This window comes from Anabrus simplex, chromosome 11 (assembly GCF_040414725.1).
Source record: "Anabrus simplex isolate iqAnaSimp1 chromosome 11, ASM4041472v1, whole genome shotgun sequence".
In the NCBI taxonomy this organism is placed as follows: Eukaryota; Metazoa; Arthropoda; class Insecta; order Orthoptera; family Tettigoniidae; genus Anabrus; species Anabrus simplex.
The window spans coordinates 86,847,189-86,872,949 of NC_090275.1; the positions used below are offsets into that span (position 1 = coordinate 86,847,189).

Consider the following 25,761-nt stretch of genomic DNA (forward strand, 5'->3'; position numbering starts at 1 on the left):
GCAGGTCTTTAAGCAAGGAATTTCTCAGTCACCTCATAGATAGTTCTTCTTCAGTTTTTCCCTGGATGATGAGTTGGAGAAGTTCATATCGTTCCACCTCATATGATGTGCCCTATGTACCTGAGCTTTCGTTCCATGTCGGGTGTTAGAAGCTCTTTTTTCCTATTTAAGAAGTTGAGGACTTCCTCACTGGTCCCCTTTTCTACCCAGGATATTTGAAACATTCTTCTTTACAAGTACATTTCAAAAACTTCAGTCCGTCTCTCCAGCAAAGGACTAAGCCTCCAGCCTTCAAAACCATAACTTACCGAAGGACAGGGAAAACATAGCAGTGCAAATCTGAACTCGGAGACGAAGGTTGAGATCTCTACTGGTGAATAGGGCCTTCATACTGTTGAACGTACCATATTTCTGGCTTGCTCAATCCTGGATAAGATTTCATTCTTGGGATCATAATGCTCAGTCGCCACATTCCCAAGATATTTCAAGGATGACACTTGTTGAACAATTAATCGTAAGAGTTTAAACGAAGTGTGCCTGCACCGTCGTTAGCTGGTTCAAGTCATTTTTGTGGAAACAATTTCACCATCAGAATGTGGGGTAGGAGAGGTGGTGGCATAAAATTTCTAATCATGAGATTGTATGCCAAAACCCTGGATTCAGTTACAAACCTCTCCTCAGCATTCATGTGGAGTGAGGGTGTATCACATTATTGTTGGTGGTTCATCCATCGAATGGGGTTGTTAAGCCTTGAGCAGATTCCTTAGTGTTATTTGACAGGAGTATGCAATGTGCCAACCCAGGGATTCACCCTCGCCGTACATCACCATCATCATCATCATCCCGTATCGAAACGTACAGGTCACCCATAGGTGTCAAATAGGAAACCTGCACCAGGTGAACTGAACATGTCCTCTGACATTCCTGGCAGTAAAAGCCATATGATAAATAAATACGTAAATGAATGAATGAATAAATAAATAAATAAATAAATAAAAAAATAAATAAATAAATAAAGAATGCTCATCAAAAACTACAAGGCTGGAAGCATGTGGCTCAATGATGTAAAAAAGGACTTTGCTTCCACTGAGATTTCTGGTACTGATGTCTCAGACCGCTCTAAATTTTGTAAATTGGTAAATTCATGGTCTACTGTACCAAAAATTGTTAAATCTTACAAACCTCTTTCACAGGAAAGAAAGGAACAGCTAATAGCAGGATTGAAGAGGCATTGGGAACGAAAGCGAGCATTCAAAAAGAGCCAGTCGTAAGTGCTCCCTAGGGGGCTTAGATCGCTAATAATAATAATAATAATAATAATAATAATAATAATAATAATAATATATTTTTTTAAACGGGCCAGTTGGCCATGTGGTTAGGGGTGCGCAGCTGTGAGCTCGCATCTTGGAGATAGTGGGTTCGAACTCCACTGTTGACAGCCCTGAAGATAGTTTTCTGTGGTTTCCCATTTTCACATCAGGCAAATGCTGGGGCTGTACCTTAAATAAGGTCATGGCCACTTCCTTCACATTCCTAGGCCTTTCCTGTCCCATCTTCGCCATAAGATCTATCTGTGTCGGTGCAATGTAAAGCAAATGAATGCCTAGGTTACATCTTGATAATTTTATGCATTTAGCTTTTATACTAATGTTTAATTTTTGTTGTGAATGGGACCTATCAGAGGCAACATCGTACACTGATGTATAAACCGAACAAAAATTGAAAACTTACCACCTAATTTATAGGTTTTGTGCCCTAGTTGCTAGTTGAGAACATGATATTTGTAAATAATCAAGTGTGCTGTGTTGCCAAATATAACACAATTTTTGTTTATGTCACATGCTATGCTACTGTAAATTATCACCCCTTCATGGTCAACCGACAGTCAACTGTATGACTGGACTCATCCTTCTAAACCTTACCTCAGCCACGAGCTTCTGCATGGCACATCTCCGTGCATATTTTAATCATTTTCAGTGTTAAAAAGACAGCATTATTTATTAATGTGAGCATGTATGGTTTTTACTATTGGAATGCACATCAGCTGAGCTACTCTCATGTGAAATTTGAATGGAATTGGAGTGTACCTGGCACTTCAAAGACTTCCCTTGTGAGAGTTTGTGATTGTACAATCACTTAATTAGAACAGAAATACTACTGGTATGGGGGATGAAGCTAGCAGCAGGCAGCAATTTAGTGAACCCCAGAAAAAGCTTTTGGCATATACATATGCTTTACTGAGGGTCTTAACCTGCCAAGATGACTTCTGTTCAGCCAGATGGCCTGCAGATACTGACTGCCACACTGGGCAACACTTCAGCTCCTCACAAGGATGATCAAACCTGTTTCCAGCCCTCAGTTTAGAATTAAAATCCTTGGACTGGCTGGTGTGCAAATCCAGCCTATAACACAGGGCTGACAATTCAAATGTAAATTGTGATGATGATGATTGTTGTTTAAAAGGACCTAACACCGAGGTCATCGGCCCCTAATGGTACAAAATGAGACGAAATTGAATGACAAATTAAAAGTCTAAAATTCTCCACTGACCAGAATTCAAAGCGTGAGAACGAAAAATGAAAAGATGGACATGAATTTAAAACAATCAGTGGATGCGACCCGCAATGCTTTACATTCACACAAACTGACGTAAAAGAATAGGATTACTGACCAAGGGACTGCTTCTATAGCATAACACTGAAACAATGATGCTTGCAGTATAAAGGGGGTCCAAAATCCAAGTTACCGACCCCTCATAACGGTACTGATCGCTAGGAAAGTAGAACCATGGTATTTGTCATATTACAGTTCTAATCAAAAGTAGCAGAGACTTGTGGTATTCCACACATTATTGTACTACTCACAGGTTATGAAATTCGACATATAATACAGACCCATGTTTTTCTCACTTTGCGGCACCATTTACAGGCAACGCAAACCTATGGTGTTCATCACATAAGAGTACTAACCACAGGGACCTTCCCCTATCCCGTGGTGTTCCTCATATAGTGGGTACTAATCACAGGCAAGGCAGAACCATGGTAGCTATCATCCCATGGTCCTGCTCATATGGTGGTACTAATCACAGGTACTGCAAAAGCCGACCGCACGGTGCTCCTGTGTGCTACTAATCACAAACCTATTTGGTAACTAATATAGTGGTACTACGCGCACGTAAAAGCGACCCATGATGTTCTCCGTGTGGTGGTACTAATCACAAGTAGTTTCATGGTTCCAAGACAATCATCCCTTGGTCACCCCTTTCAGTCACCTCTTACGACAGGCAGCGGATACCGCGGGTGTATTCTACATGTGCGTCCCCCACCCACAGGGGTTAGTGTGTATGGTCCGCGAGAGGTATTTTATTTCCCTCAAGTCCGCCAGCAAGCTGGTTAGGACCCCCCCATCCGCCACCTGGGACGCGCCACGTGGGAGTATCACCTCTCCCCCTGCTACGCCAGCGTAGTAGGTTCGTGGCAAATGTAAATTCATTAAGGAAATGTTCTTTAACAAAGGTACAAAATACAACTAACATTTATAAATTTTATGATTAAAGTTTTTTTTTTTTTTTTTTTTTTTTGTATGACTCACTATTGTGATAATTTTTTAAGTTGAAATTAAAGGCTGTATCCTTTGCCATCTCAAGCAGTACAATGCATTTATTTAGGGCAGGATGCACGAACAGTGTTATTGACTGTAGGGAATTTTTTCAGTTTTCTTTATTATTCAGACCAAGTTCTCCTTTTTCTGTTTTTAAAGCATAAACTATGTTGTTGTTATCTCGTTAAACTGATCTGAATGTTTTGTATAAATTCTGAGTATTATTTATTTGAAAATCATCTTCAAGAACTTTTTACTTTTTCCCTCGTAGTGTAGGTCGCAGAGACAGATTTCTGAATTCACTCAAAAACATACTGAAATTTTGGCTAAATAATGAGGTCAAATATTACAAAATAAAAGTTAAATATGCTTCATTTTACTAATGCAACACGTGCTGTGAGTATAAAAATGTTGAAATTTGGAGAGAAGGTACAATATACACTCATGCTCAGAAATTAAGGATAATGCTGATACATGGTGAAACAACGCTATGGTGGGCGGCTTGCGGTTTTAAATCACCTCGGGGTATGACCATGTGGTGCATTTGATCTGCGGCACGTTGCATGGTGGCGCTGGCAGCAGTCCAAATACGCAGAGGTGTGTTGGTGCATGCCAGAGTACGGTGCAGCGAGTAAGTGTGCAGATGTGTTCAGACGTGCTTATGGTGACTGTGTGGTGAAAATGGCTCAACGAACACATATTGATGACGTTATGAGGGGTAGAATAATAGGGCGACTGGAGGCTGGTCAAACACAGCAGGTCGTAGCAGGGCCCTCCGTGTTCCACAAAGTGTGATCTCAAGATTATGGCAACGATTCCAGCAGACATGAAACGTGTCCAGGCGCTACAGTACGGGACGTCCGCAATGTACAACACCACAAGAAGACCGATATCTCACCATCAGTGCCCGCAGACGGCCACGGAGTACTGCAGGTAGCCTTGCTCGTGACCTTGCCACAGCCACTGGAACACTTGTTTCCAGACACACAGTCTACAGACGACTGATCAGACATGGTTTATTCGCCTGGAGACCTGCAAGGTACATTCCACTGACCCCTGTTCACAGGAGAGCCCGTAAAGCCTGGTGTCAAAAACACAGTACATGGTCATTGGAACAGTGGTCCCAGGTTATGTTCACAGACGAGTCCAGGTATAGTCTGAACAGTAATTCTCACCGGGTTCTCATCTGGCTTGAACCAGGAACCAGATACCAACCCCGTAATGTCCTTGAAAGGGGCCTGTATGGAGGTAGTGGTTTGATGGTGTGGGGTGGAATTATGATTGGTGCACGTACACCCTTGCATGTCTTTGACAGAGGAAATGTAACAGGTCAGGTGTATCGGGACGTCATTTTGCACCAGTATGTCCGCCTTTTCAGGGGTGCAGTGGGTCTCACCTTCCTCCTGATGGATGATAACGCACGGCCCCACCGAGCTGCCATTGTGGAGGAGTACCGTGAAACAGAAGATATCCAGCGAATGGAGAGGCCTGCCTGTTCTCCAGACCTAAACCCCATTGAGCACGTCTGGGATGCTCTCGGTCGACGTATCGCTGCACGTCTTCAAACCCCTAGGACATTTCAGGAGCTCCGACAAGCACTGGTGCAAGAATGGGCTATACCCCAGCAGCTGCTCGACCACCTGATCCAGAGTATGCCAACCCGTTGTGCGGCCTGTGTACGTGTGCATGGTGATCATATCCCATATTGATGTCGGGGTACATGCGCAGGAAATAGTGGCGTTTTGTAGCACATGTGTTTTGGGACGGTTTTCTCAACTTATCACCAATACCGTGGACTTACAGATGTTTCGTTTGTGTTCACTATGTGCCTATGCTATTAGCACCAATTTTGTGTAGTGCCACGTTGTGTGGCACCATAATATGCAATTATCCTTAATTTATGAGCATGAGTGTATTATACTGCAACACTGGAATCCACATTTAGCAAAATTGTGTTTGCTTGGATTTCCTCATGCACAAAAGTTACACACGAATATCTCAAAACCAACTTGGGGCGTTTGGTCTAAAGATGCATAACAGCATCCAGTTTGTCTTGCAGAAGACCTTCCTTTCTTAAACCCTGTTTGGTATTCTCCAGTTTGATAGTCAGCATGTTCTTCTAAACGATTCAATACGGTAGTGCTTTAGACAAGATTTTGTATACTGTAGGTGACAAGGAGTTCCCTCTGTAATTATTAGCATCTCTTTGGTGACTCGTTTTGTATAATGGGTGTAAGAGGGGGCATGTCCATTTTGCTGGAATTTTTCTGTTTCCCAAATTTTTTCTTAGATATTTAGGAGTTTCAAAATTGAAATAATTGATGAAGAGATTCAACCTATTCAATACAAAAGAATAAGAAATGTAGTGAATTACATTCCCATTTAATAATAAGTAGAAATGGTACCGGTTTCGACCCTAGTCCAGGTCATCGTCAGCCAATTAAAACATGAAAAACAATGCATAGGAAAAGGAAATAAAAGATTAAGTACACTCCGGATCAGTAGAAGAGACGATATAAAAAGGAACGGGGGTAGACACTGTAAAACTCAGAAGAAGTAAAATGCAAGTCACTCAAAAGGAAACAGTGCGTAATTCTCTGAGTGGCATCATGGCACACGCAGTGCTAGGCAAAGTCCCACAATGTTTACGAATAGCGGAGAACGGTTAAATGAACCAGTTTTTAAACACTGTCAGGCACAAAGTCACATCACAATCGAACACATACGAAGATCCTTAATCGTGCAGGAGTTGAAGACGAGTAGATCCATTGAAGCAACTTGTCAGCTCCCGGTGATCAGCGCGACACATTCAACATCAGTTTCAAACGCCAAAGTAAAATCGAGAATAGCTTGACGATCCAGTAATTTTTCTCGGTCGCAGGAAATTAAGTATATAGATAAATATAATACACTTCAATATAATTGAATAAGTAATTGTGCTCCTATAAAATACTTAGAACAGTTGACGTGAAAAAACAATTGTGAAGAGAAAAAAAATATAGTAAAAAGCGCAATACCAGAAACAAATGAAAACGTATATGCACAGTGCGCAATTTTTTAAAACGTAAAAAATTCAGGTCTTGATTGAAGTAGTCGAAATCGGCGCATGGCAGGAGTTGAGTATGAATGAGAAGAACCGAAATGAAGGTGGAATTGATTTTTTTTTTAAAGAAAAGATAGAATAAATTAATAGAGGAAGAGGAATAGTGGAATAAGGTAAGAATAAAAGAAATTGAAATTAAATGGTGTTGAGGAAGGATAAGAAAGGGAGATAGATGAAGGAGGGGTAGTTTAGGGTGGGTTAGGAGGCTGGGTTATTGGAGGTAGAAAATGTGGGTAGGAACTTTGTAAGGCATGGAAAATAGAATTGGGGTTTTAAAATTTAGAATTTTTGAGAAGAAGGATTAGGAAGTCGAAAAGGATATTGGGTTTTTCAGAAATGTCGTTTAAATTGAAATTAGGGTTGAAGTATTGATCAAGGTGAATAAAGCAATTTTCAGTAGTGTTTAAGAGGGGGCCTTTGTTTATGATTTTAAGTATTTTCATGTCTTTTTCAATATTGGTGAAACTATGGTTGGAGTCTTGTATGTGTTGTCCTATGGCTGAGAATCTATTGTATTTAATGGCGTTGATATGTTCGGAGTATCTGATATTGAAGTTGCGGCCAGTTCGTCCGATGTAGGAGGAGTTGCAGTTGTTACATTTGAATCTGTGCACTCCATATTTAGAAAAAGCATTAGATTTATTTAGTGATTTAGAGTTGTGTAAAATATCTAAATTTCTATTGTTAGTTCTAAAAGAAATTTTCATGTTGTGTTTTTTAAAAATATTAGCTATTTTATAAGCATCTTGAGTGAAAGTGAAAGTGGAAAATGCAGTTGGTTTTGTTATGTCTTTAGATAAAGTGGTTTTAGGACGGTGTTTGAATTTGTTGATGATGCGGTTGTTAAAGCCATTGAATTTAGCGATGTTACGGATGGTGTTCAATTCATTATTTAAATCTTTTTTAGACATAGGGGTGTTGAAGGCATGAAAAATTAAGCTGTTATAAGTAGTACGTTTATGTGCTTGAGGGTGCGAAGAATCTTGTCGTATTGTGGTTGCTGTTTGGGTTGGTTTTCTGAATATTTTGTAAGATAAAGAAGAAGGATGTCTAGTGATTGTTAAGTCTAGAAAGTTAAGAGTTTGGTTGTGTTCTGATTCGAGGGTGAATTTAATGTTAGAGTCTAAGTTGTTGAGATGAATAAGTGTAGAGGCTGCGTTGGTTGATTCTTCATTTAAAATTACTAAAGTGTCGTCGACATATTGGGCCCAAAAGAGGATGTTGGAGAAATTATTATTGATTTTTGTGTTTTCTAAGAAGTCATGGTAAATTTCAGCAAGAATGCCTGAAGCTGGTGAGCCCATAGCCAAGCCATCTTGTTGATAAATGGTGTTATCAAAGGTAAAATGATTATTATTGAGAACCAATTTTAAAATAGACATGAAGTCTTGAATTTCAAGTTTACTTAGGTTACTGAATTTGTTTAGGTTGTTATTATGGGGAATAATTTTGAAATTGGAATACTAGGGTACATGTTTACAATGTCAAAAGAATGGAGAGAAAAATTTGGTTGGATATTAAAGTTCTTTAATTTGTTGATTAGATCAGAAGTGTTTTTGATAGATTTGTTGGATAAAAATCGATAGTTTTTTAGTAAAAATGTTTTGATGAATTTAGAAGTGTTGTATAGGGGACTGGGTCTGAAATTGATTGTTGGACGGATGGGAATGTTAGTTTTGTGAATTTTTGGGAGGGCTTTGGCAGTGGGTAGGTCTGGGTTCATGTTTATTAATTTAGTTTTTTCTTGATCTGTGAGGAGAAAGGAAGTGTTTTTTAAAGTTTGTTTGAGTAGGCGTTGGATTTTTGTGGTTGGGTCTTTTTTTTACTATAGAAAAAGAAGAATAACTGAAAAAATTTTTGGTTTTATCTAAGTAGTCAGTTTTTCCATTATGACAGATTTATCAGATTTGGTGATGATGAGATTATTGTCATTGATTTTCTTTTTAAGGTCCGAAATGAGTTTATTATTATTATTATTATTATTATTATTATTATTATTATTATTAAGAGAAGTGTTTTTGTCATTGTTAAGGAAGATTTTTTCGAGTTTTCTTTTTTACTTCATATCTGATTTCATCTTGTTCATCTCTTGGCATTTTGTTAATGGCTATTTCAGATTCAATAATTAAATTAGTGGCTACATTGAAAGTGTTGAGGTTGGGCCAATTGTGTTTGAGGCCCTTTGAAAGAATTGAGTTCAAAAAATCAAAATCTCTTTATTTGCAAATGAGGTGTCTACCTCGGTGGCAAATGGTACACTAAAATACATTATTGTCAAGCACTAAATATTAAATTAACAAGAGAAGAAAATTTTTCCTATAATACAATATTATACAATTTACGCTAACAATGTTTTCTATTAAACACACAGCTCATCCTTAATAAATTTATATTGTTTAAAAAATTCTAATTATAATATCTCCTGTACTACTTACAAATATAGTCAACTGATATACAGTATGTGGAATTGCTTCAAATGATACTATAAAACTGGTATAACATTAATATTTACATTGCATTTATTTATTTACTATTTTTTTTTTACCCGTTCTGGATCCTAAGTAGCATAACGACCTGCTGCGTCTTAACCAGAGCCCCTTTTGCCACCACTTTTCAGAGTTCCTGAAGGGCCTTCACAGCTACCGTAGCGGTCCCAGGGCCCTCGAAGTCCCCACTGTACTTCACCCCTACAGGCAGTCCCCTACTTTGGCTGTCCAAACTCCTTAGACCAGGGGATGGAATTAATTTATTCACACACATTTTTTATTTATTTACAATAACCTGCACCGGTCGAATGCCCTCTAACACTTCATTTATTTTCTCTGTTGCTGTTTATTCTCTTCTTGAATATCTGTACAGATTTTGGAAAAGGATCAAACACTACCCCTGGTAAACTGTTCCACTCCTTCACACCCTTCCCAATGAATGAAAATTTACCCCAGTCGCTTCTGCTAAAATTCCTTCTAATTTTATATTTGTGGTCAGTCCTGCCGATATAATTATTTTCCAACTGAAGCCTCTCACGGATATCTCCCCATGCTTCTTCTCCTGTATAGGCTCTATATAATCCTGTAAGTCTAGTTTTCTCCCTTCTCTTACTTAAAGTTTCCCACCCAAGTTCCTTTAACATTTCTGATACACTACTCTTTCTCCTGAAATCCCCTGTTACAAATCTTGCTGCTTTCCTCTGCACACTATCTATTTCTTTTATTAGGTATTCTTGGTGAGGATCCCAAACACTGTTTGCATATTCCAATAATGGACAAACCATACTCAAGTAACTTTTTTCTTTTAATTCTTTGTTGCATCCTTTAAGTAGCCTCATTATGACATGTAATGATCTGTATGCTTTCCCAACAATGTCATCAATATGACCCTTCCAGTGCAAATTACTTTCAAATCTCACACCTAAGTATTTGCACTTGCCATCTTTTGGGATAACTACCTCATCCAAAGTATATTCAAATTCAGTTTTAAAACTCCTGTTTGTAAAAGTTGTAACAGTTGATTTGCCTCCATTAACCTTCATATTATTTTCTTCAACCCATTGTTGGATACTTTCAAGGTCCCTTTGTAATTCTGAACAATCCTCAATGTTGTTTATTTCTCTATAAACAATTATGTCATCTGCATACAATCTTATTTTTGATGTTATATTGTTCCCTAAATCATTTGCGTATATTAAGAAAAGTAACGGACCGATTATACTACCCTGTGCAATTCCCTTCCAAACTTTCTCTTCCTGCGATACATTATTTCCTACTTTGACTTTCTGAACCCTTGAATTTAGAAATGCTTTTATCCAACGTGTAACCCTTACGTCCAATCCTATTCCCTCCAATTTCTTTAATAATATTCCATGTTCCACTCTATCAAAGGCTTTGGAAAGATCTATGGCTATGCAATCTAACTGACCTCCTGAATCCAACTGATCTGATATGTCCTGCTGAAATCCCACCAGTTTTCATCATCACTCAGAGTTGTTTTAGATAAATTTACAATGTAGGAGTTTTTCAATCATTTTGTGGCTGGCAAATTTCCATATTTCTGCTGTAATTGAGTCTTCTCCAGTAGCTTCGTTGTTTTTTGAGTACTTTGATTATATTTCATACTTCAGGTTCGTGTGGCAGATTTGGAAAATTGTTTGTGGGTTCATATTTATTAAATATTAGAGTTTTTTCAGTTGAGAAGCTTTTTAAAGTATTCTGCCAAATTTTTTCAGTTTTCTTTATTATTCAGACCAAGTTCTCCTTTTTCTGTTTTTAAAGCATAAACTATGTTGTAGTTATCCTGTTAAACTGATCTGAATGTTTTGTATATATTCTGAGTATTCTTTATTTGAAAATCATCTTCAATTAGGTTCAGTGGAGATTTTTAAAATTTCTTCTTGGTAGGCCTTATCATGGTTTTTTTGCTGTTAGCTTTCCTTTGTTTTCTGAAGTTTTCATAATTATCTTCCTTCTTCATAGCATACAACTTTTTAATGACTGCAATCTCTCATTCAATGCATCTTCAAGTCTTGATTTCACCATGTATGCTTCTTTCTTTTTTTACATTGGAGCACTTCAATCAGTCATATATATTAATGTCTAATAGTATTAAATACAGTCTGCTTTTCACCTTCTTCTTCCGCTCCCAAAACTACTTCATCCTGTCGGACCTGGCTGCCCTTTGTCTGTCAGTAATGGTGTAATTCCTTCGTTCAAATATTACGAGTTTGAATTGCAAGTGTTTATTCCTTAGAATTCTCTTCTCTTTTCTTCTCTGCCTTCAATTTGGAGCATTGATAAATTTAATTCTTTAAATCATTCATGATCTCTGTGAACCAAGTGTTCTTTGTTTTTCCAGAAGTAACTAAATAACTGCTTCACTAGTCAGGTTTCTGGCAGTCTGAATATATTACCAAAAAAGGGAATTCTCCTTTTCCGCATTGTATCTATTATTGATTCGCTTTCACGATAAACCACTTCATTAGGTAATAATCTCCATTGGCCATCAACTTGGTGTTTCTTATTGATGATTTTCCTGATGATTCTTCTATCTACTTTTTGCAATTTATTTGTTGTTGAATAGTGTTCAACTTGAAGATTGTGTCACTAGCATAGTTGCTTCGGGTTTTACAACTGTATGCAATGTCGAAATTTAACGTTCATGGAGAGAGATTTTTTTTACAAGTTGGCCAGGTGATTCGCTGTGCTGTTTTAGGTTTAAATGTTCTGCTGTCGATAAATCTTTTCCCTTTTGTCTTCCAGGTTATACTTTCCCCCAGATATTTGAACTTAATCACAATCTTAATTTGTTTGCCATTGTTGAGGTGAATGGCTGGTGTTTCAGTTCTGAAGGTCAGCATCATTTCAGTCTTTTCAAATGAGATTTGCAGTCCAAGTTTTTCAGCAATTTTCTCGAGTTCTTCAATTTGAAATTTAGCTCTTCCACACTACTTGCTAGTAATGCAAGATCGTCTGCGAATGCTAGGCAATTAAATTTAATATTTCTGCCTATCTTGATGTTTGAATGATATTTCTTTACTTGTTCTCGCATACCCAGGGCACAGTTAAACGATAATGACGAGAGTCCATCTCCCTGTCGAAGTCCAGTGTTGATTTCAAATGGCTCAGACAATTCGCCTCTAAAGTTGACTTCCACTTAGTATTCTTAAGAGTGATTCCACTAAGATTGATGAGTTTTTGGTGTAAACCAAATTCTTTAAGGACTTTCAGTAGTGACTCACCACGAACATACTGTCATAAGCTTTTTTTTTTTGAAATCAACAAAAGTGATGATTAATCTCTTGTTCCAAACTCTATGGTGTTTCGTGACCCACTTAAGACTGATGATTTGATCGGGACAGCTTCGTCCTGTTCAAAATCCTCCCTGATATTCTCCCAGTTCCTGGTCAAGTTGTTTCTGAATTCTTGTATATCTAATTTTAGATAATCCGATCTTTCACCTTTTTTTGTGCAGTGGCTAGATTATTGCTGTAGTCCATTCCTCAGGCATTTCAGTATTCCAGATGTCTATGATGTTTATGTAAATTTTGAAGGGTTTGTTTATTTGCATTCTTCCATAGTTTTGCTACCAATTGATTCTCTACTGATACTTTGTAGTTCTTGAGGGAATTTATTGATTTGATCACTTCATCATAAGTTGGTGGTATAACCTTTTCCAGTGGAGTTTTATTTTTTGGGGAAGGACCAAAATCAAATTGTTCTTTTGGATCTTCACAGTTAAGAATTCTTTAAAATAGTCAGCCATAATTTTAGCATTATCCCTATTTTTGTGTGTCATTTCACCATTTTTATTTTTTAAAATAAGTGTAGGTGGAGTGTACTTTGATTGATATTGTTGGAATGTTTTGTAATAGTCTCTTGTTTTATGTTGACTAAATGAGTCTTCTATGGTATTCAGTGTTTCTTTTTGATAATTTCTTTGAATTCTTCTAATTTCTTTGGCTATTTGTCCTTTGGCATTCAAGAGTTCTTTGCGGAATTTTTCAGTTTTCCGTTGTTGGTCAGATAACCATGCTTTATGCCTTTCTTGAATTGCACTGTCACATTCCTCATTCCACCAGGCATGTTTCTTTCTCCGTTTAATGGGAGCAATTTCCTCAGCCACAGTTTTCAGTTAATTACCGTCCCCAATTTGTCACTGAGGGGTGTTTTAGATCTCTCCATACACAAGTATATTTTATTATTTATTAAATAACTGGGATAATCATTTCTTCGCCTAGTGGATCGAGATTTTTTTTTGGTCTCCATTTAGGTGTTAACTTTATTTTTATTTTTGATATATAATGATGTGAATATTGAGGAGGATTTACGGCCCAAGGTTGGTAGAGGGAAACTACAGATTACGCTCAAATAAGGAGATATACAAAAGAACAGAAGACCTGGAAACAACAATAAGGAAAAGACGGCTGCGATTCTATGGACACATGGTCAGAATGGATCCAACAAGGTTAAATAAACAAATTTTTAATAAAATATACTACTTGAAGAGCCAGGGGGGATATGCCAAGCAGATGAAGGAAGAACTCAAGAGGTTAGGAATTGCAGATGAAGAATGTCGTGATAGAGACCAATTCAGGAAAAGACTTTCCAACATAAAAATTCTGGTTGAAGAAAAGAAAGAGCGCAGAGAGGGAAGATGGACTGAAGAGAGAAGAGCGCAACATTCTGAAAGAATGAAGGCACTGTGGAGAAAGAGGAAGGAAGAAGGGATGATTAGAAGGAAGTGAAGTGGTATTGGCGTGGTCCTAAGCTTGGCCGGTTCTCAAGAAAGAAAGAAAAGATGTGAATCAATGTCAACCCCCTGGAGGACTTTCACATTATAAACTTCTTTGTAGTAATCTCTATCCATGGCTACACGGTCAATTTGAAACTCCCCCAATTTCACATTAGGACATTTCCAAGTCATTAATTTGTGTGGTTGTCTCTTAAATCTTGTGGTTTCCAGAATAAGTCTATGGTCTTCACAAAGTTCAATTAATCTTTGCCCGTTTTTTGTTTGTGAATTTATGAGCTGGCCATCTTCCCACTACTGTACGATATTTTCTTTCTTGCCATATTTTTGTATTGAAATTTCCAAGCAAGATTTTAGTGTTTACATCAGGGATGTTAAATAGTAGATGGTCCAGTTTTTCCCAAAATTTGTCACTTTCTTCTTTTACCTTGGCTTTTTTGTCATTTGTTCGGGCATGGACATTTATCAGAGTATAAGTTTTATTCCGCACTTTAATAGTTAATGTTGCTATTCTTGGAGAGGTTGATGAGAAGTTCTTGATCGAGTCTATTATACTGTTATAGACTAGGAATCCCATTCCAAATTGGTGAACATTCTTCAGTACTTTTTTCTTCATTATTATTATTAATATTATTATTATTATTATTATTATTATTATTATTATTATTATTATTATTATTGCATCATCCTGAGGGGGGTTTCTTTCTTGCACCATATTGGGCGACCTAACAATTGCTCCGGCTATTTTCCCCTCAATCATCCATCACTCCTACAGATCATTAAATGGATGAATGCATATAATAAAATTGATGCTAAGTGTCGGTAGCTATGTTCGCTTTAAATACTCATCGTATAAACAGTTATTGCATCATAGAATTTTAGCGATGTCGTAACCTTGATTTTTCCTATTACAATATTTGATATGGTAATCCTTAAATTGCCACGCGACACCTCTCAGGGATAATTAAATTGCATCTGCGAACCATACTATTTTTACGTGAGATCAACTGAGACACCACATTTCCTTTTCAATAAATTACTATCGATACCATTCATCACCCAGAATCAATATCAAGTTTTCCAAGTCCAATCATTCGAAGAAAAGAAAAGAAAAGAAATAAAATATTCTTTAAAATGAATTAATTCAAAATTATTTATATCATAATGATATTAGCCTATCTCCTAAAATAATAACATCTAGATTGGATAATCTATAATTTATTTCATGATTCCAGAATCATAAAAGAAAATCTGATAATATTTATCAACATCAATTATCTTCCTCCTCTCTAAAAAAAAAAATAAATTAATTTAATCTATCTTCGATCTGATTCAACTATTCTTCTTGCATCAATTATGCGCATCACAAAAATAAAGGATAAATTCTCTTAATTATAAAAATCGAAAGTACATTTTCTTTCTATTGAAAACGTAGTATAACATTTTTGGGTTAAAAATAAATCCAAGTCCCTAAGCCAAAGTAATCTCCATACTAAATATGCATAATCTAAGTCCATCAGTTATTGTTTCTTTCTTTTTTTTTTAAAATGCTTATTTTCATCATTATCAAATTGATATTCTGTCATAAACACACGCGTTTCCTCCCATGTTATAACGTTAGCAATCGCAAGTAAGTTCCAAATATATATCAGCTCAAAATGGCTATTTCAAATATATATATAGTTCATTAAACGAGAAATATTGGTCACCTTGACCATGTCATTAGGTTAAAATATTCAAATAACACCTTAAAATTAAATGTAGGTATCGTGTAAAGAATAATTATAATCGTAGTTCAAATAAAAATTATACCTAACATGTTTTATGGTTTACCAATATTCAATCAGGTATCAAGAATTCCGTAGGAATGCATTTGGTAACCTATTTTATCTAATTGTGGTAGAGATTTAAATTATGGGATTGTTCTATGAATTAAATTCATTCTCGACAACAAACTTCCAATAATATTCAGTACAACGTTGATATATTATCTATGAAGACAACAAGTTTCCCTTCTTTTATTTCCTACTTGGATATTTCCTTTGAAGACAGTTTACGGTAATCCATATACGAAATCTGCGATGTATTTCATTGTATTCGTGTACCGCTAACCCAATATATCTCGCATTACCATATTAATATCTTGCCGCATATGTCAAACATCACCATCGGCCAAATATACGCCGTATTTACCGCCAAAATTATCCATAAGCATATCTATCTCTCCATTTACCAATATTAATTACCATAATATATCATTATTCATTCCCATAAACATATCTCAGCGAATAATTATTCATAAATCCACATTAACATGCCACTCAAATCATAACTTCCCTACGTAAACATTTATCATTTCCAGCATGACGGCAAATCATCTTAACATCTCATTAATGTACTGCAACGGTACTCTTTTGGGTTAGATTTCATATATAATACACATAAACACGTTAGCCTGAAAATGAAACACATATATAAATCAAACAAGTTAATATGTACTCACATTTCATCGCGTTGTATCAGCAAACAGATATTGGTTATTCAGAAATCAACTATCTTCTTTAAAAATATTAAATTAGGGTTACGTCTCTTTATATACAATGTTTCAGTCCCATAATGGTTGAAAATCACATTCTAAATCTCTCCTTATTCAGTTATAAACATTCCTATATTATGACATTGATTGTAAACTCTGGAAGAAATACCTATTCCCATAATAATAATAATAAGTCAACAAGGACAATCTCATTGCAAAGATGGCAACGACTGAGATTTTATCACGAAGAACTACGTAAAAACAACATACCAATGTTCACTACAAATATAACTACTATATTTACTGCATATTAATTTCAAGAAAATAAAGTAACTCTTTGGAACTTATCTTGCGATCACTGACGTTAGATGACTGGCTTTGGCTTCGATGTTGTCATCTTAGGATTGCGTAGAACGACTCCATCCTCCGTTACGTCACCATCAGGTTGTAGTTTTGGGACCCGGGATAGTAGAAACAGCTGGGCGGTCTGCGTCGGACAGTCGGCTCCATCTCCGATTTAGCCTCTCATGTTGTAGCCGTCAGTCATATATGAAAGAAACATTTCCAAAGCGGGAATTAATTTCACGTCCATACTCTTGGGAATGAGTATCAAGTTTGTATCTAAGATTCAGGTTATTAGGACAGTAATTCAAGGTTAATTCTTTGCGCCAGTTTAACAGGTAAAATCTATCAATTTAGCTTTCTAAAAATTTCTTTTGTCCAGCTAATCAACCTATACTGCGTTAAATTCGACTTGATTTCTCGTACGGCCTTCAGTCTATCCTCCGATTACTGTTCGGGTATTTTCCAACTTGCTCGTCACGATATTCGTTCGAATATATGTGATATCCAAATATTCCTTCGCTTTGCAGGTTCTCCAGCCGGTAATAATTGCAATATCTCCCTTCTTCTTTATGCGAGGATTAACTTTTCTTCTCGTGGATAAATTTATGTCGTTTTGCGTAATAGATTTTTTTATTGTTCAGCTACTTCTTCTTTTTGAACAATTTTAAAAACCTTCTATTATTTTATCACGGCCGCATGGATTCTTTATAATTTTCCGTCTCAGTCCGTGATCTAGGCATATTTAATTCATCAAATAAACATCTTTGCCGTCACGTGCATGGCCTTCTTGATTATATACGTTCGTATAATATATACACTCCAAAATCACGGCCTATTTTACTTAATATATGCATTCCTTTCTGACGTATGGCCCAATTACGTAATCTTCGCGATCTCATTACCGTGCATGGCAAACTTATGTCGTATGACAACCTTTATTCCGATATCAGGACGATGAAAACGGTACATTATTATTATTCTCTCTTCTTCATCCATCCCCTTTTCCATATTCTCTCTGGGTACGGTAGTGTACCAAAGCACTCCACCTTACACGATCTTTCCACCATTCCTCTTCTAGTACTTTATTGCTATCGACTCCTCTATTTGCAATACAATCCACAACAGAGCTCCTCCATCTCATTCTAGGCCGTCTCTTTGGCCTCTCTTCAGTCTCTGTATCCATGAATGTTCTCTTTGGTTTCCCTCTCCTGGTATTCTCATCATGTGTCCAAACCATTTTAGCTTTGCTATATCAATCTTTTCTTGAAGTTTACACACTCCCATGCTTCTCCTTATTTCCTCCTTTTGTATTCTATCTCGTCGTAATAGTAATGTACAAGGTCATCAAATCTATCAAGAAAATGGACAGTGAACCAAACGCTCTGGTATTTGCTGATGATGTGCTTTTATGGGGAGAGACAGAAGCTGAAGTTCAGAAAAAACTTAATGAATGGAACAACACATTCAAAAATTTTGGTCTGAAGATGAGCAAAACAAAGACAGTGGAAATGACCATCAACAGGGAAGGAACAACCTCAAATATATTTCTGGAAGGAGCAAAAATCGAATCAGCTTCCCACTTCAAGTACCTCGGAAGCACAATATCGAAAGACAACACTGTTAGGTAGTAAATACTCAGCAGGACACAGAAAGCATCGAACTTCTACAGTCAAGTCAGGAATCTCCTCTGGGACTGCAAAATACCACAGAAAGCGAAAACAATCATGTACCACACTTACTGCGTACCAATCCTCACGTATGGTTTAGAGACATGTACCCTACTAAACAAAGACTTCAGTAGAATCCAAGCAACTGAAATGAGATTCATTAAAACCATGAACCAAACAACCAGAAAGGAGAAGATCAGAAATGAAGTGAATAGGAAAGTAGCTGGTATTTAGGTTCCTGTTATCAGTGTCATAAAGAAATGCAGACTTCAGTGGTATGGGCATGTAATGAGAATGAACAGGGAAAGACCTGCCAGAAAATATTTCGACCTTCATCTCGTAGGAAGAAGACCACAGGGTAGACCAAGAAAACGTTGGATAGAGACTGTAAGATCAGATGTGGAGGAGAGAGGATACGAATGGGAGGATGTACTTGATCAGAAGATGTATGAAGACAGAAGGAGATGGCGAGCGCTTGTACACCACACCCGGGAAACTGGAGGTGGGAAATGATGATGATGATGATGATGATGATGATGATGATGATGATGATGTATTCTATCTCATCTTGTCTTTCACCGTATGCTCCTCAAGAACCTCATTTCAGCTGCTTGTATCTTACTTTAGTTCTGCTTAGTCAACGTCCAGGCTGCTGAAGCATAGGTCAGTATAGGTTTATGATAGGATGAGTATAAAACCTTCTTGCACTTCATTGGCACATCTTTGTTCCATACATTTTCTCACACACTAGTAGAAACTTGCAGACTTCTGTATTCTTAAATCAATTTCTCCATCCAAATTTCCATCTTGTAACATCACGGTGCCCAAATATTTAAAAAATTTCGCTACTTCAAGAGGTTCATTTCCCATTTTTATCACTTCCCTGGATTTTCTGTTACCTGTTACCAGTACTAATCTTCATTCTGAAATTTCTTATCTCCTCATTCCATAAATTAACTTGTGTCTGTACTTCCTCTTCATTATCTCCCCAAACTACAGTGTCATCAGCAAAGAGCATAGACTTTACTTGGTCACCCATCATCTTCCCCTTGATATTATGTAGAATTCTATCCATGATGGTAATGAAGAGAAAGAGAGACAATACACTTCCATGTCTTAAGCCTATCTCAACTCTGAACCATTCAGTTTGACCCACTTTGGTTCTAACACAGCTTTCGCAATTTTGATACAATGCTATTACCATCTGCATTGTTTCATTCCCAATCTGTGCTTCATACCAAATTCCTTGGGACACTGTCATATGCCTTTTCAATATCTGGAAATGATACTACCATGTCCTTTCCATATTCCCAATACCTTTCCATCATTTGATGCAATGTAAATATTGGTGTCTGGCCAGTTAATCTGCTATGGTAGTGGAGTAAACCATACAGTCAGTGTCTCCACACCAAGTGTTGGGCAGCGGTAAATAGCCTGACCCACTATAAGGACCAACGGCTAAGGGTGGAGGAGTCCTTATAGAAGGGAAATGGGCACTCAGTGGAGGAAATGCCACTGAAACTCCATATCAACTGTAGCGTCTGTACTCCAGAGGAGCGACTACAAAAGGGCCTGTTCTCCATGTTAGGAGCGGCCTACAAGCTTCGGCGGGCAGTAACTCTAAAATGCCTTTGGGAGTGGCAAATCCATCGTAATAAAAGCCAAAATGATGCATACCTTCCAACCCTTCTGATTTACCCAGAAAGTTTCAGTTTTTTAACTCATCTTCCTGTTTTTGAACAATATAACCTCCAGTACGGTCAATACTCTTCCCCTAGGATAAATTATTGTATGCTTGTGTAATTTACGCAACCATATTTTCAAGCGTACTTAATTGATGCTTTGTTTGGCGAGTGTATCCTCCATCACCTTCGTGTATTGTATTTCCCACTGACTACAGCATCGTGTGTGTTTTACCGCTGGGAATTCAGGACGGCAGTCGTCCTACGAGCGAGAGGGTAGCGATAATGAAAATTGAATTAATAAATAAGGTAGTTCAACCTATTCAATACAAATAAATATGAAATGTAGTATTACATTCCTATTTAATAACAAGCGGTACCGGTTTCGACCCTAATCTGGGCCATCATCAGCTGCATAAAATGAAAAAACAATGCATAGGTAAATAAGAAATTAAAGAGTGAGTTTTTCACAAAAATAGTTGAAGAGGCAAAATGTGTTAATGGAGATTGGCACTGTGCAATTTTAAAACGTAAAAGCTAGAAGAAGTAGAAAGTCAGTCACTTATAAGAAGTAAGGTGCGATCTTCTGAATAGTAGCACAACACACGCAAATTTCAGCACTGTCTTATAATGTTTACAAGAAGAGGTGAAAAGTTAAATAAGCCAGCAAATAAGGTGCGAAGACACAATATAATTTAATGAATGTGAAGTCCCAAAATTGTTTAGAAGTCGAAGACGAGTCGCTTGATTGTAGTGAATTGCTAGCTCCTGAAGATCAGCGCAACACACTCAATGTCCGGCACTGTGCTTTCAAATGCCAACGGGCAACGGAACTCGGTGAATAGCTTGATGAACTAGTCTGTAATTGTTTCGGTTGTAAAAATGTGTGTATGCCCGTCGGCATTTGAAAGCACAGTGCCGGACATTGAGTGTGTTGCGCTGATCTTCAGGAGCTAGCAATTCACTACAATCAAGCGACTCGTCTTCGACTTCTAAACAATTTTGGGAATTCACATTCATTAAATTATATTGTGTCTTCGCACCTTATTTGCTGGCTTATTTAACTTTTCATCTCTTCTTGTAAACATTATAAGACAGTGCTGAAATTTGTGTGTGTTGTGCTACTATTCAGAAGATCGCACCTTACTTCTTATAAGTGACTGACTTTCTACTTCTTCTAGATTTTACGTTTTAAAATTGCACAGTGCCAATCTCCATTAACATATTTTGTCTCTTCAACTATTTTTTGTGAAAAACTCACTCTTTAATTTCTTATGTACCTATGCATTGTTTTTTCATTTTATGCGGCTGATGATGACCCAGATAAGGGTCGAAACCGGTACCGCTTGTTATTAAATAGGAATGTAATACTACATTTCATATTTATTTATATTGAATAGGTTGAACTACCTTATTTATTAATTCAATTTTCATTGTGATACATTTCAATACGGAACATTATGAAATTTTTATCTTTAAAGGCTAGCGATAATCGGGATGATAGTTTGAGTTTCTTATTGTGTGGTTCGTGCGCTGTTAACATAGTTTCTGTGTGTAGTTTCATTTAGTTGTAGGCCACATGTGTGTGTATGTTTTGTTTTCTGTTCTGTGCTTTTCCCCCTGTCGAATTGCAATTACATGTTAATGTATGAGACATATTTATCTGTTTTGTTTGTGGTAGTTTCACGTATTTCAGTGCATTTGTATTCATTATTAGTTTATAATTTTAATGAGTTGAATGTGTTTCAGAGAGTTGTGGTGACAGTTTCTGTTATTTTCTCTTCACATTATGGCCACAAAACATAACACATGTTATACCCATGTGTTCAGAGATACCTATAAAATTGAATTTTGAATGTTCATGTTACAAATAAAGGAAACTATTATGCATTTTGTTCCGTGCTTGTTACATTTTCTTGTAACCACTTTTTTCTTAGGATAAGATTTTAAATTTAATGGTCAATTCCCCTTGTAACTGTAGATATGGATGTCTTTTATGTTCTATTTTCATCGAGACCCTGGCGCAATATACAGGATGAAATCCGAGAATTAACCTATTTTTGATTCCTAAAAGTTGGCAGGTATGATGATAAGTGTATTATTATTATTATTATTATTATTATTATTATTATTATTATTATTATTATTATTATTACTGGCCCCATGGTGTAGGGGTAGCATACCTGCCTCTTACCCGAATGCCCCGGGTTCGATTCCCAGCCAGGTCAGGGATTTTTACCTGGATCTGAGGGCTGGTTCGAGGTTTACTCAGCCTACGTGGTTAGAATTGAGGAGCTATCTGACAGTGAGATAGCAGCCCTGGTCTAGAAAGCCAAGAATAACGGCCAAGAGGATTCATCGTGCTGACCACATGACACCTTGTAATGTGCAGGCCTTCGGGCTGAGCAGTGGTCGCTTGGTAAGCCAAGGCCCTTCAAGGGCTGTAGTGCCATGGGGTTAGTGGGGATTATTATTATTATTATTATTATTATTATTATTATTATTATTATTATTATTATTATTACTACTATTACTATTTAAAGGGTGTGAGTAGAGCTGTAAGGGGATGAAGAAATATTGGAAGCATAGAAATGCTGCTTTTTAAATTTTTTTTAATTGACTGATATGGCCCTATGTTGGCCATAAAATGTTACAATTACAATCTGATTATTACTTTTTGGTTATCTATTGCATACATTGAGAGACATGTCTTTGTTGTTTATTCTTTTAGGTTGGTGATCCTGAGGAAGTAACTGCTTTGGGAAGAGTCTTTGGTCCTGGGCGAACAAAGCCACTACCAATTGGCTCAGTGAAATCCAACCTCGGCCATTCTGAACCTTCTTCCGTAATGTCCTCAATCTCAAAGACTATTCTCTGCATGGAAATGGGCAAGTTATTGCCCAACCTGCATTACGACACTCCTCACCGTCAAGTTAAAGATTTATTGACTACATCTTTCAAGGTAAATATATATATATATGAATATAGCAACTACAGCCTGTATGTACATGTACAGTACTTAAAGGGTATGAGTATGTCAGTAGCACAGGTGGGATTTTTATCTGGGGAGGGCTTTAATGATAAGATGTCTTAACTGTAAAAAAACCTTGTGCAATAAAAAAGTGTTCACTGTGAGGAGATGGAATAAATATATGTTCATGATACCTGATGTTTTAGAGTCAATGTTGTTCAAGCTATATATTATTGCTATTCTTATACAAGATACAAAGTTCTTTATTAAATATTTCAAATAAAAAATTAACATAATTCTAAATTGTAAAAAACAGGTGGAATTTGACTCGACGAGGAACTCTATGCTGCAATTCTTTGATCACTTCATGAACAGTTAAAGTTATTTCCCTGAAAACTTCTGTTTTTAGGGCCACACATTTAAAGTCTCAAACAGATATAGCATGCACTTGACAATGTCAGTGGTTATACTAAGCTTTGTTGTATGCTGAGAGGCGACAGGATCACATATTGCCACCAAATGGTATTGCCAACTTCTTAAAATTATGGTCATGATATGAAATGGCGTATGGCTTTTAGTGCCGGTCCGAGAAAGTGTTCGGCTCGCCAGGTGCAGGTCTTTTGATTTGACTCCCGTAGGCAACCTGCGCGTCATGATGAGGATGAAATGATGATGAAGACAATACATACACCCAGTCCCCATGCCAGCAAAATTAAACAATGATGGTTAAAATTCCCGACCCTGCCGGGAATTGAACCCTGGACCCCTGTGACCAAAGGCCAGCACGCTAACCATTTAGCCATGGAGCCGGACAGTATGGTTGATATCACTATGCGAGAGAACTGGTTTATGGTAACCAACAGGAGTATTTATATGAAAGACAAGAAAGTGTTTCCTGGACAGATAGCTGTATTCCTATGTTAGTAGTGCTTGTTTGAAAACTATAAAGAGTTAAAGCAAAAATAACTTTCTTGCCATTATCATCTGCAGAACAAAGTAGTCCTTTGTCAAAAGAGAGGAAAGTATCAGAGCTTTAGTCCCTTTTGCATCTCCCGTGGCTGTGCCACTCTGGTAGGTAACTTGCACTAACATGTACCAAGCTCCATACTTTTATCTTTCCTATCTGACTTCTCATGGTCAACTCTTGTTGTTTTTTGACCCCATTCATTTTAGGTTTGTGAACTATCAAAGGGTAGGAAGGGTCCACCTATTCAATACTATTAGTTTGTGTATTGTTTTATAAAACTGGGACTAGTTTTGACCCCATATATATTGGGTCATCTTCAGCCACACTCCAATTGGAAGACATAAGAATACGTATAACCTATAATGATATAAACACTGATATGACACAATTTATAGTCTTAATTTAAACCATTGATAAGTCTGAAACCATCGATGAAGTCCGAATAACATATCCACACTTTAAACTAAATAACGCATCAAGAATGTTGTGGTTGATGGCGAATTGTTTTGTCATTTCTACAGCAGCCATTGTTTTTGAGTTGATCTGGGAGTTGGTATCCTTTTCTGTGTAGACGAGCAACTTGATTGCTATTTATGTTTGTTCAATAGTAATATGGGTCAAGACTTAAGGGGAACGTTCGTACTTTGAATAGTGCATGTAACTTACGAACAACATAGGGACATTCACCTCCAAATAAATTAAACAATAGATCACTACATTGGTAATAAGGAAAAACCTATTTAAAGTACGAACATTCCCCTTAAAGCTACATAAGTCTGTGAAGTCTAGAGAGTCTTTCAATTTACATCCTTCATTCTCCTTCCATTTCTGAAAAAGAAAACATTTAATTAATAACAGTACATGCTCCGTTCCTGAAAGGTCATCATCAGATTCTCTCAAATAATGTTTTTTAATTATTATTGATTAATGACAGACAATAAACTGCATTTTATCCATATTGATGGCTGAACTCTTACAAAAGCAGTATTTATTGTCCTCCTAAGTGAATACATTAGTATCATCTTGTAAGATGAATGTTAATTAGACGTGTTTCAACTTGCCACATGTCATCTTCAGTTGAACACCTTGAATTAAAATAATATTAAGATTAACATTATGGAATAACATTAAAATATTGCTAAAAGTTCATGATAAAGTAAAATGAAAGGTACAAATGGGCATGTTATCTTGTGTGTTCCGGTCTCAATGCTGCGAAGCTCAGTCTCCTGCCCACGAGTAAAATCTTGAATATTTTCCGTCCATGTGTCTCTCCAACCTCCAACCTATTATAGAGACAATGACATCACTAGGTTTTGTAGAAATGTATATAAAGTCTGTTTGTCAGGTCTGACCGAGAGTCAAGCTGTCATTACCAAACTTGACACCCAAAAGGGCAACCGATGGCTATAGGCAGAGGAGTCCAACTTTTAGAGGCCAGGTGAAGCCTTTGTGTAAGAAATGACTCTTAAATTCAGCAGAAAAGAGAAGGTCAACGGTTTAGATGGTGAAAGTGGACCCCATTCCCAACGGCAGATAAAATGGAAAAAATTTCTCCTGTCAGCAATGTCTGTACTTCAGTGAAATCCTGAGGAACAGCCTAACGTAACAGCTGGCAATAGGTATAAAATGCCTCTGGGAGTGGTGACCC

The 25,761-nt window shown here is 37.0% G+C and overlaps 1 protein-coding gene across 4 annotated transcripts in view; it reads left to right on the top strand.

Annotated features, from left to right (window-relative positions):
• Nucleotides 1–25,761, top strand: part of LOC136883507 (fatty acid synthase) — an 830,097-nt gene that overhangs the window by 230,969 nt on the left and 573,367 nt on the right. For all 4 annotated transcript variants that reach the window (XM_068229677.1, XM_068229680.1, XM_068229678.1 and 1 more), the window contains one exon: nucleotides 22,907–23,137. In XM_068229677.1, the coding sequence (XP_068085778.1) occupies nucleotides 22,907–23,137 (231 nt within the window). The remainder of the gene's footprint in view (nucleotides 1–22,906; nucleotides 23,138–25,761) is intronic.